The sequence below is a fragment of the Trichechus manatus genome, unplaced genomic scaffold (assembly GCF_000243295.1).
Source record: "Trichechus manatus latirostris isolate Lorelei unplaced genomic scaffold, TriManLat1.0 scaffold00113, whole genome shotgun sequence".
In the NCBI taxonomy this organism is placed as follows: Eukaryota; Metazoa; Chordata; class Mammalia; order Sirenia; family Trichechidae; genus Trichechus; species Trichechus manatus.
In genome coordinates, this window is record NW_004444049.1 from 6,839,893 (window position 1) to 6,851,127 (window position 11,235).

General features: G+C 58.5%; 2 protein-coding genes across 2 annotated transcripts; both read right to left on the reverse strand.

Annotated features, from left to right (window-relative positions):
- Nucleotides 1-972: 972 nt before the first annotated feature.
- Nucleotides 973-3,569, reverse strand: CATSPERZ (catsper channel auxiliary subunit zeta). Its single transcript, XM_004383925.1, has 4 exons — nucleotides 2,954-3,569; nucleotides 2,050-2,129; nucleotides 1,835-1,901; nucleotides 973-1,082 (listed from the first exon to the last, which is right to left on the reverse strand). The coding sequence occupies exons 1-4, from the start codon at nucleotides 3,567-3,569 to the stop codon at nucleotides 973-975; spliced, it is 873 nt and encodes a 290-aa protein (XP_004383982.1).
- Nucleotides 3,570-3,934: 365 nt separating this feature from the next.
- On the reverse strand, nucleotides 3,935-10,157 carry KCNK4 (potassium two pore domain channel subfamily K member 4). Its single transcript, XM_004383782.2, has 6 exons — nucleotides 9,892-10,157; nucleotides 6,533-6,656; nucleotides 6,246-6,406; nucleotides 5,876-6,062; nucleotides 5,363-5,502; nucleotides 3,935-4,619 (listed from the first exon to the last, which is right to left on the reverse strand). Exons 1-6 carry the CDS (start codon nucleotides 10,078-10,080, stop codon nucleotides 4,239-4,241), a joined length of 1,182 nt encoding a protein of 393 aa, XP_004383839.1. The 5' UTR covers nucleotides 10,081-10,157; the 3' UTR covers nucleotides 3,935-4,238.
- Between the last annotated feature and the right edge of the window lie 1,078 nt (nucleotides 10,158-11,235).

An 11,235-nucleotide genomic window follows, 5' to 3' on the forward strand; every position in this document is an offset into this window, starting at 1 on the left:
TCCTCGGGCCGCGCCGCCCCTCCGCGTCGCGTCCCCTCACTCGGCGGCGCCGCCGGCGGCTTGTAGGACACAAAAGGACATCGCGGCCGCTTCCTACTCCGCTTCCTCCAGCTGACAGCGGGGGCGGGGCCGGCTGTGCGCATGCAAAGCAGGGGGGCGGGGCAGGCCCCCTATGCTAATCAGACAAATGGGGCGGGAAGCGCCTGCGTACCCGGACGAGTCGGGGCGGAGCCGGCAAAGCAAGTGGGCGGGCCTTCACGAAGGTCCCGCCCAGCCGCCGCCGAGCCACAGCGGCGCACATGCGTACGCGACAGCCGAGGGGGCGGGGCCAGAGAAAACTCGGAGCTGCGCCGGGAATTTGAGCCGAGAGAGGGTGGGGCCAGGGACGCTGTTGCGTAACGGAGGAGGCGGGGCGCGCTGTGCGAGAGAGGAGTGGGCGAGGTTGCTTCGCGGCCGCAGCTGTGGTGAAGGTAGACCACATACATATGTAAATGCGAGGGCGGAACTAGCGGAAAAGCTGCGTATCTGCATATGCATGAGGAGCCGAGCCTCTCTGGCTCGAGCAGGAGGGGCGCTGCTGCCCCTTTCCCTTTTCCCCTTCCCCCAAGGTAACACCATCGGGGCCCTGGACCCCAGACCCAATACCTACAAGGCTGCGGAACCAGGGGTGGGAGAAGCAGACCTGAAACATACAAGAAGCCCTGGATTTCGAGTCCCTGGAAAGCGAGGCCGCTAGGGCCCGGACTGAGAAGGCTCAAGGTCACTGCGGTGACCGAGTGAAGGTCAGGGGGAAGGGCGGGGCCCCATGCGTCCGCCTCACGCGGACAGACACGCACTGACTCACGGACCATGCATACACTCTTTTATTTCTCTCGGGCTCAGATTCCACGCGGACGGGGGTGGGCTTGGGTCTGGGGACTGGACAGGGACTGGGGCTAGAGACGGGCGGCCGCTCGAGCCCGCGGGGTGCTCTCAGCGCAGTGAGACGTGCAGCCTCTTGTTGCGGCGCTTCTTGAGCCCCTCGATGCTTCGCTGAAGCTGCATGGTCAGGAAGTGGTCCCTTCCGATCCCCGACCGGTAGCCTAGGAGGAGGGCAGGGCTCCGCTCAGGGCAGCGAGCACGGGGATGGTCTTCGCTGCAGCAGACGCCGCAGGTGTGACTGGAGGAACTGCGGGTGATTTGGAGTGGCAGGAGCGCTCAGCGCTCGGGTCTGTGTTGGTTTGGGGAACTTTCGATCTCCGAGGCGCTAGGGCACTGCCGGTTTTGTTTGTTTTAAATGGGCAAGTCTTAGACTGGTGCTCCAAATAGATGAGGGCAGGCAGGAAGGGGAAGCAGAAGGCGGGTGTTAAGGTGAAGGGCAAAGTTAGAGAAGGTGTTGCAGTGATAGCCGGCAACTTTGTGGACATCTCCTGGATGGACTACCCACTGTAAGCCAATAGCCCACACTTTCTGCCCTCTGGACGTTCATACCATAAGCAGGGCAAGCCAGGGGAAGTTTACCCAAATAATCCTGTCCAAAAGCTCCTCACAGCATCCCAGGGAAGGGAGCCACAGCCACACAGTCTGTAATCCCCACGGGCAGGTGGAGACAAAGCCTCAGAGAAGCCACATCAGCTAGAGTGTGACTGCACTAGGGCTGGCCCCAGGCCCGGTTGGTCACCCCACTGCATCTCCTGGCACCAGATCCCTAACTTGTTACTTATTTGTGGGGCCCCTGGAATATTTGTGGGTGGTAAGGGGATCTGACAAGGCATACAAGGAAAATCCCACAACTACAGGCCCTGCAAACCCCCCAGAATCACCTAACGAAGTGCAGGGGAAGGGGATGACTCACTCTGGAGAGCCTTGGTGAGGATTTCCAGAGCTTCGTTCTCCATGAGTTCCGTCAGGGGCAGCGGCAGCTGGAGAAGCAGCAGAAAGCTAAAATGTCCCACCCGCTCCCTGAAGATCCCCAATTGCCCTGCCTGCTCCACCACCCCCATCCCTGCAACCCCCAACTTTCCCATCCCCCACCCACTAAAACCCCCAGTCTCCCTGGGACCCTCCAACCCTGTTCTGCTGCTCTGTCCAGTAGGCTCGATGAGGTGTGTGCTTCGAGATACTGAGTGATAACATTGAGGGAGACTTCTCTGGGAGAAGAGAAAAGAGGACAGTGTCAACAGAGATGTGTGGGTAGACATGTGAGGGGGTGGCCTTCAGAGACCAGCTGCCAGGTTCTACCTTAGTAGAGACAGTATGGGACAGGGTGACAATCCTGGACTTTAAAGTCCCACCCACCTAGGTTGCCGTTCTGACTGCCCCACTGGGAGACTCAGGACCAGTAACTGGAACTTTGTGCCCTCAAATTGCTTCATCTGTAAAATGGGGTCATAACAGTCCTCCCTTGTGGAGTTTGTGAAGTTTAAAGGTGATAATGCCCGGGAAGCCCCGTACCTGGCACATAGCAAGCGCTCAGTAAATGGAACTCATCATATTATCGCTTCCAATTCCCTGAAAAAGCGTTTCCGGGGGGGGGGCGGGGAGAAGTTCCGCTACGTATAGTGTCTGGCACGTAGTAGGTGCTCAAAATCTGTAACCAATTACTGACTGAATGAAAGACATCTCAACCAGGGCAGTCCGCAGCCAGGGTTTTCTCCCTCCTCTAAACTGGTCCAGTGATTCCATTAAAAGCACCGGTCCTACCGCCCTCCCTTTGCGCATTTTGGTGCATGGCTCTCGCTTCCCTACCCCTGGGGCCGCGAACCCCAAAGACTGGTATCACGCCTGCCCGGTAGGGGGCGCTCCAAGAATGTCTGGTTGGTTTAAAGCGCGAAAGATGGGCGCTGGTGCCCCTCCCGGGGGATCCTAGAAACCTGGAGACTATCAACCTCCCCTCATTTTACAGCCACTGGAAGTGAGGCCCTGGCCAGCTCCCTGCCCTGCGGGCGCCCACGGCCGGCGAAGTCACACTGACCGGCCTCGGTCCTGGAGTCTCCCTCTTCTAAACTGCTCCCCTGGGAGCGGCCGCGGTGCAGCTCCAGCTTCAACAAGGTGTGTTCGTCCAACTCTTGCTTGAAGCTGTTGTCACTCGGCAGGGTAACGCGCTCTCCGTCGTCCCACTCCCAGTCGGCGGCGTCCGAGTCGACGCCGTTCTTCTGGTGGCAAAAGCTGCTGCCATCTGTGTCTGACCACTCCGAAACCTTGGACAGCGGCAAGTTCAGATTCATCTCGGACAGCGTGGCCGTGGTCCACAGCTTCCGGATGTCGCTCTGCTGGTGCGACTCGTCGGAGCCATGATGGACCAACGACTTGAGCGATGCCTGTGGGTCACACACAACGAGGGGAGCCGAGGGTGGCAGGGAGTAGGAGTCAGCCGGCTGCCGACAGGGATCCGGAGCCAAGCCAGGGCTGGGGCTCCGTCGAGCGTGGAGACTGGTGGGAAGAGCGGCGAGCCCTGGGCCCCAGTCGGACCTAGGATGAGTCTGGGGGCTGGCGGGGTGCGGGGCTCGAGAGTCGGCCAGAGGACCAGTGCTTCCAGAAGAGGCCACGGGCGGCCTCTGGAAGAGCTCTTTAGACGGCTTTTCCTCCATGGTTCTTCCCCAACGGACCCACAGGCCTCGAGCTAGGAGGGGGTCACGCTCCAAGAAGGGGGAGGGGCAGACGGCGATGGGGGTCTCGCGCTTGGAGGGCTCAGGCTACAGCCCTCCATGCTTAGATGTCATCGACTCTGTGCCACTCCCACCCCCAAATCTCTGTGCCGAGGTTGGAGCAGCCTGGGCCATCTTGACAGATTCCCATGCCAGGCCCCACCCGGTAGCCCCCAGGGCAGAGACGTGGGCCAGCGCACAGCGGAGAGGGCCGGGCCATGACCGACGTCGGTGCTCTAGGGGTCACTGGGGCCTGCCGTGCCCCGCGGCGGCCCGACGCCAGCGCGCCCACACCCACTCGCGTCACCGGAGCGCGCAGGCTCGCAACGGTGCACAATGTTTTCATTTATTGATCCAGGCTTTCAGGCACAGTCGTGAGGTGTTGTGAGGGGCAGGCCCGGCGGGGCAGCAAAACAGAAAGCCTTGGGGTCTGGAAATGGATGGATGGGGGCGGGGGTTTGAGGGAAGTTGGTGGTGGACAGGAAGCCCGTAGCCTTCTCCCCAGATGTCAGTCCCGTTAAGAAGCGGGCTCTTTGGTCAAACAAACTGGCCATGCCATGCCGGGGAGAGCGCGAAAAGAAAGCCCTTGGAAGGCCAGCCCGGGAGCCTGCCCTACGCGGGCTTGCCTTTGTCCCGGGGACGCCCGGGGCCCCGGGGACGCGCAGGCTTCCTGGGGGGGTTGGGGCGGCGGCGGCCCCTGGGTGTGCGGGCCAGCGCGCAGCCGCGCTCGCTCTGCGTGTCGGAGGACTCGTCGATGAAGGCCAAGTTCTCGCTGGGGTAGTCCAGGGCAGAAGCCGTGGGCGGGGAAGGCGGCTCGACCTTTTCGGTAGGCGCAGGGGATAGGGGACGTACGACGGGCTGCGTCGGGGCTGGCGGCGGAGGCAGGAGCGGCCGCTCCTTCTCCGGCGGCGGCCCGGTGGGCCCGGCTCTCTGGGTCACCCGCGCGGTCACCGTGCCGGTCCAGCTGGCGGCCTGGGCCGTGAGGCCGCCCATCTGCGTGGAGAGGGAAGGCGGCTTCCAGCGTTTGGGGCCAGGGGTCCTCGGGCGCCCTCCCCTTCGCCAATCAGCTCTGGTTCTCTCTTTTCCCCCTGGTCCTCCTTCCTCAGCCCGCACCCGGAAAGCTCTTCTCCCCCATCAGCACCAAAGCGCCTCCTTCTCCCGGAGCTTTCTAGAAAGCCCTAGTTTTATTTCAGCTCTCCCTCTCGTGCCCCCAAGGCCTTTGCACCTCTGTCCCGGTCCACAGCTGGGTGCTCCGAGTAGGGTTGCAAAATACAGGACGCCCAGTTAAATGTGAATTTCTGATAAGCAACAAATAAAATGTTAGTATCAGTAGGTCCTAGTACAAGTATGGAGGCCTGGTGGCACAGTGGTTAAGAGCTCAGACTGCTAACCAAAAGATCGGCAGTTGGAATCCACCAGCTGCTCCTCGGAAACCCTAGTGGGCAGTTCTAATCTGTCCTATAGGGTCGCTATGAGTCAGAATCGACTCGATGGCAATGGGTTTGGTATACTAAAATGTTATTCCTTGTTTACCTGAAATGCACATTTAACTGGGCTTCCTACTTTTTTATTTGCTAAATTTGGCAACCATGTCCTGAGGGCAGAGGTGGAGAGTCACCTGCAAATGACAGTTTACCCCTCTGTTCGCAGCCCCTCCAAGAGCTCACTCTGGAAGGGAGACATACCGGTCAACAAGCTGATGGGGTACATGCATCAGCGCTGAGCCAGGCACCTACCTCAGCTCGGGTGCGGCGGGACACCACTCGCAGCCAGTTCCCGATGGTGGTGAGCACAGAGGCGAAGTAGGCCAGGCCGAGCAGGATCCAGAACCACACCAGCGGCTGGTAGGCTGGGGTGTCCTGCTTGGGGTCGGCGCCTGGGAGACCCCCAGGGAGGGTGGAAAGAATTGATTGTGCGCAGGCGTGTCGCCTGTGAGCAGCATGGTCCCTGCCCCTCTCCCCAGCTCTTTGAGAAGACCAGCCCTCCCCAGGACAATGCTGCTGCGCTACAGTGTGGGAATGCACGCGTGAGGATGAGCATGCGTAAGTTGAAGGTGTGCAAGATAGTGTGCTAGAGGTGATGCTCACGTGCAAGAATTTGAGTATGTATGGGAGTGTAGCATACAAGAAAGTGAGTATGTGTGCAAGAATGTGACGTGTGAGGGGTGCCCTTATGCACCCCAAAGTCCCTTGGCAAGAATACAGTGGGTGGGAACGGGGGCCTTCGCAAGGCAGGCAGGGCGGCCTCACCGGCCACATAGTCGCCGAAGCCCACTGTGGTGAGCGTCACTATGACGAAGTAGATGGCCTCCAGTTTGCTCCAGCCCTCCACGTAGCAGAACACGAACGTGGGCGTGAGGACAAAGAGCAGGCAGCCGATCAACAGGAAGAGCACCGCGGACAGCACCCGCACCAGCTCCGGTGGCACGTGCCACTTCTGTGGGGAGGGGCGGTAGGCAGGAGCGAGGAGACACCCACCTCCTCCACTCCCAGCACCTCCCCCTCCCCCCAGCCTGCGCGCCAGGCTCTTGCGGTCTAGGGACAGGCGCTCACGTGCCAGGAAGTAGGGAAGGGTCTCCGGAGCCCAGCGCAAGGACGCACCCAGAGTGGAGCAGCTCACCAGGAAGATGGCTTCGATGTGGCCGATACCGCGACGCAGGGAGGAACCCAGGCGGTCCCCGACCCCCGCCAACAGGATCCCGAACAGAGGGATCCCCACCAGCGCGTAAAAGATGCAGAAGAGGCGCCCCGCGTCAGTGCGCAGGGCCGCGTTGCCATAGCCTGGGCAGAGGGGCGTGCCGGACGTCTAGGGGCCGCTTTCGCACCCTACCTCCCCCTGCACCTTCTCCCTCGAGGAAGCCCACCCCACCCCCACGGCCCCTCCATATGCCCTGTCCCCTCCCGCACCGATGGTGGTGATGATGGTGCCGGAGAAAAAGAAGGCGCTGCCCAGGTTCCAGACTGAGTGGCTGCTGTTGCTGGTTGAGTTGGTTTCAGGGTCCGCACCCCCTCCCAGGGCATCAGCCACCTCCTGCAGGACAAGGTTCAGAAGGAGGAACCTCAGTCCTCCCTCCTGTCCTGGCCACCTTCCTGCCCCTCCAGTCTCCAGGGTAGTTCCTTCCTCTCTCAATTCTCCCCTTCTCCTGGCCTCCCTGAATGCCGTCCCATGAGCAGAGATGGCAAATTGGGTGACCCAATCCACCTGCAGCCAAGTCTGTTTGACTTCCTGTGTTTTAGAAATGTTTGCATTATCTGCCCCCTAATTTCACACAACAGAGCTTCAGTTTTACAGTGGTCAGGAGCATGGACTCTGGGACCAGACTGCCTGGGTTCAGATCTTGGTGGCCTCACTTACTTGCTGTGTAATGAGCAAGTTAACTCCCTCTGCCTCAGTTTCTGCATCTACCAAGGCGGATGATGATAATAGTACCCATCTCATAGAGTTCTTGTGAAGAGCTAAAAGCACTTAACAACAGAGTAAACCATATGTGTCTGTTAAATAAGCTTTGATGTGATTATACGCCCTGTGATTTCCAGCTTTCCACAGACCTCACCATTCGCTATTGCCCCTATTGGAAAGCTGAGTTTGAGTCCTTCGCTTTAGAAAATTAATGAAAGTTTGGGATCTTCTCTTCCAATATTCTCTTCTCAAATATTTCATCAAATTTTAGGAGGTTCATAGACATACCCCACCTCCACCTCACTGAAGTCCAAGTCAAACCATGTGCCACATAGTAGGTGCTCAATAAACATTATCGAATGAATGGAATGTCCATGTGTCTTCCCCTCCTGCCAGCCTGCAGATCCCTTGGGGCAGGGTCTGTGTTTTGAGAGTGCCTGCCCTAGGAGATAGGAAGTCAGAGCATAATGAGACAATAAGGAGGCAGGGGTGCAAGGGGTCCTACCCCAAGGAGTACAGAACCAAGGCACAAAGCATTGGGTGTGGGTGGGATCATAAACCACCTTTTCTCGCTGGCTGCAATCCTCAATAGCAAGACCCATTCCAAATTAATTTTCCTAAAGTGACTCTTTAGAATCAGCCATGGCTCCCTGCTGTCTATAGAATGGAGTCCCAACTCCCTAGCCCAGCATTCAAGCCCTTTTTCAATCTGGTCCCAATGCCCCTTTTCCCAGTCATCTCTACTGGGATTGCCATCTGGGACCCCAAGTTATAGTGCCCTTGCTCCCAGATTTTCTGAAACGATTCCATTTCCTGTAATAATATATTTTTTAAAATAAAGCCACAAAGTGAAATGTATGATTAAGCGATTTAATTTTTATTTTGCAAAACTTTTCCAATAAATTTACTGCTTAGGGGGAAAAAAGTCCTTTGTCATCCTGTGTGTTCTGATTTTTGTTTCAAATGACTAAGGCATCTGGTAAATCTGGATTCTGCAAAAACACTTGGAGCTGTCCAGCCTCCACGCCTTGGCCCATGCTGTTTCTCCACCTGGGAGTCTCTTGCCCCCAAATGACACATCTCTAAACTCTACCCATCTCCTCTGGCTCATTTCCAGTCCCAGCTCTTCCAAAGCCCTCTGGGATCTCCCTCTTTACCCCCAGCACCCAGCCCAGGGCCCGGCACATAATAGGTGCTCAGCAAAGAAGGAAAGAAGAAAGGCTCCCTTTCCACGGCATCCTACAGTGACCTGTCTGTCTGTGGGTCTGTCCCCTCTCCTAGGTGTGACAGCCTCCAAAGCAGAGCCCGCATTTTTTCCATCCTGATATAGTGTAGAGCACAGCACCTAGCACACAGTAGGTGCATTATTTGCTGCATGATTGACTACATCAAGGAGTGAACCTTATTGTAGAAAAGAAATCAAGCAGCTGCCCCTCACACTCACTTCTAGGCCCAGCCTCTCCCTTTCTTTTTCTGTCTTATCCAGGAAAAAAGCAATTCGGTTGGCGAAGATAAAATAGGTCAGGTTCCCTCCCTCCCTCTGCCCTGTGGTCTGGTCGGGCACATTCTCTGGCCCAGGCCTCTCTGGGCCTCACTGGCATACTGGAAGTATCCAGAAACAATGTCAGGCTGCCAGTGTCCTGGCCCTACCCCACCCTCATCTGCCCTGGGTCCTGCTACCTTGAGAATCAGCTGGAACTCTGAGGCCTCCATGTTGACCGGTCCCTCCCTCCACTAACAGACAGAGAAAGAGGGGTACTCTAAAATTAAGTAATAAACATTAATTTATTAAAATTAAATCTTAGGGTTTTTCTACGTGACCAAAACGAAAACCAAACCCAATGCCATCGAGTCGATTCCAACTCCTAGCGACCCTGTAGGGCAGAGTAGAACTGCTCCATAAGGTTTCCAAGGCTGTGAATCTTTATGGAAGCAGACTGCTGCATCTTTCTCCATGGAGAAGCTGGTGGGTCTGAACCACCGACCTTCTGGTTAGTAGCCAAGTGCTTAACCACTATGCCACCAGAACTCCTTTCTATGTGACGGTGACTCAGAAATCAGAAAAAGCAACAGAGGTGCTTGCCTGACTACATCCCAGAAGGCTGAAGTCTAGAACTTTCTTAAGCCACTGGACCAAGGTTGACCATGAGTGTCCCAAGGAAGCCTGGTGCTGCCCCTCATCCCTGCCTTGGCCTCCCCCCCCCCCACCTTCCCATGGTAAACATGTGTCTTGGAGGGAAAGGGGTGCTTAACCTGGCATCCATGGTGGCATGGGAGAGCTTCAGCGGATTCTGGAACCCTCCGGAATCATCTGTACATGTTTATATGTGCACTTTTCTGGAGGTGGGGGGAGCGGTCCCAGTGTTCTCCTTAGGCTTCCTTGAGGCATCTGTGGCTCCAAAAATGTCTCAGAACTAGTGTAGCGTTGCCAGGTTTAGCAAATAAAAATACTGCCTGGGACATACTTATACTAAAAAAGTATTTGCTGTTTGTCTGAAATTCCAATTGAACTGGCCATCTGGATTTTATCTTGCAACCCTAACCCTAAACCAGTGAGTTAGACCTGTGAAAATGGAACATATCCTACGTGCTACAGCCATTTATTCCTTCTTTCCTTCCTTCGTTCAACCACCATCACACACTGAAGGAGACATTCTGGGACGATAGCACTTGTGCCAGGTACCATAAGGAGAAAAAACGACCCACGGCCGCCATATTGAGAAACAGAGACCTGGACCAGTGTTTCTGCCCCCACCCCACCCCAGCTGCCCCCTGCCCCCAGGGGCATCAGTCTGGAAGCAGCATCTCAGCACAGTACACCCCTGGCATAGGTGACCAATGAAGGGGCTCTCGCCCACCCACGCACCTTAATGAAGTGTCCCAGCTCCTGGTCGCTCACACATGGATGGGCCCTCAGGAACTTCTCTCGAACCTCCCCCAGCTCCCTCTGGGCCTGCTGCTCGTGGGGCTGCTCCAGGGCCTGGAACACCAGGGCACCCGACACCAAGTACAGCAGGACCAGCGCCAGCAGCGCCAGCAGCGTGGTGCTGCGCATGGCGCGGCCAGGGGCCCGGCCAATTCCACTGCCCGCCTGGGGGGGTCGGGCAGGGGGCTCCTGGGGAGCTGCGGTCACTGTGGGCAGAACCAGGGATGCTGGGATCAATAGCCTGGCCTAACACCCTTACCCCCTCCCCCTCCAACCCCTACCCACTCAAAGGTCCTTGGAGCCCCCGGCCCTACTGCCCATGGATGCCCCCTCCTCACATCCCCTGGCTGGATGCTTGTGGCCAAGGTCCACCCAGAACTCACTGCACAGACTTCGTTGGCCTGCCCCTTACCTCCATTGCCTGGCCCTCAGCCCCTGTCCGGGGACTCCAGGGGGTGAGAAGAGTAGAGGGCACCGGGAGGGAAAGGAAGGCGAATAGAAGGGAAATAGACTGAGGGTACGGAGGAATAGCGGGGGCCACGGAGGGGGCATGGAAAACAGCCAGGTCCGGGCCGTCGAGGCAGAGGCAGAGAGAGTGCGGAGGCGCGCAAAAGCAAAGCGTATGGAGAGTCTGGCCCGCGCAGGGCGGGGACCGGGGATGGCTAGTACCAGTTCGCTGGCTGTGGCTGAGGCAGCATCTTCGCCGCTTCTCTCTCCCCTCCTGCCTCTCCCAGCTCTGCGCGAGCTACGCCGGGCCGGCCTCCCTTGCGCCCCGCCGGGCTTTTGAGGAACCCAGGGGCGGGTCCCGCCGCCGCGCAGGGAGGGAGGGCGCAGGGTTCCCAGAAGCAGCGGGCGGGGGCGGGAAAGGCCGGACAGGCGTAGCAGCCTCCGGACGCCGTCAGCCCCCGGGCCAGAGAACGCCGGCACCCACGAGCACACGCGCGGGACACGCTCCACCGCCCGCGGGCACAAAGCCCCGCGCGCCCCCGCTCCGCCCTGCGGCTCCAGCCTGCGCCGCCGCCCGGCGGCCCGCACGCCCTCCACTTGCATACGCCCGCACTCTTCCGGACAACCCAAGACCCCATGTGGTGCTCGCCGCGCAGAGGCGCCCAGAGGTCCGCCCACACGTGTGCACACACGCGCGCAGACACACCAGACCATGGGCCACCGCGCAGCTCCCGCCGGCGCAGAGACGCAGCACCGCGCTCCTACCGCCTCCCCGCGCGCCCACGCCGACGCCTCCAAGTGTGACGGGCCGCGTGGGACCACTCCACGCGGCGCCCC

Bases quoted from the DNA above. Each gene is read 5' to 3' on its own strand.
- KCNK4 (XM_004383782.2), bottom strand. From the start codon at position 10,080: ATGCGCAGCACCACGCTGCTGGCGCTGCTGGCGCTGGTCCTGCTGTAC. The intron at 6,063-6,245 runs GTGAGCTGCTCC...CCCTCCCCACAG, and splicing joins ACATCGAAGCCATCTTCCTG to AAGTGGCACGTGCCACCGGA. The intron at 4,620-5,362 runs GTAGGTGCCTGG...CTCTCCACGCAG, and splicing joins CCCGCCGCACCCGAGCTGAG to ATGGGCGGCCTCACGGCCCA.
- CATSPERZ (XM_004383925.1), bottom strand. From the start codon at position 3,569: ATGGAGGAAAAGCCGTCTAAAGAGCTCTTCCAGAGGCCGCCCGTGGCC. The intron at 2,130-2,953 runs GTCAGTGTGACT...CTCTTCTCCCAG, and splicing joins AGACTCCAGGACCGAGGCCG to AGAAGTCTCCCTCAATGTTA. The intron at 1,083-1,834 runs GTGAGTCATCCC...CCCTCCTCCTAG, and splicing joins CCTCACCAAGGCTCTCCAGA to GCTACCGGTCGGGGATCGGA.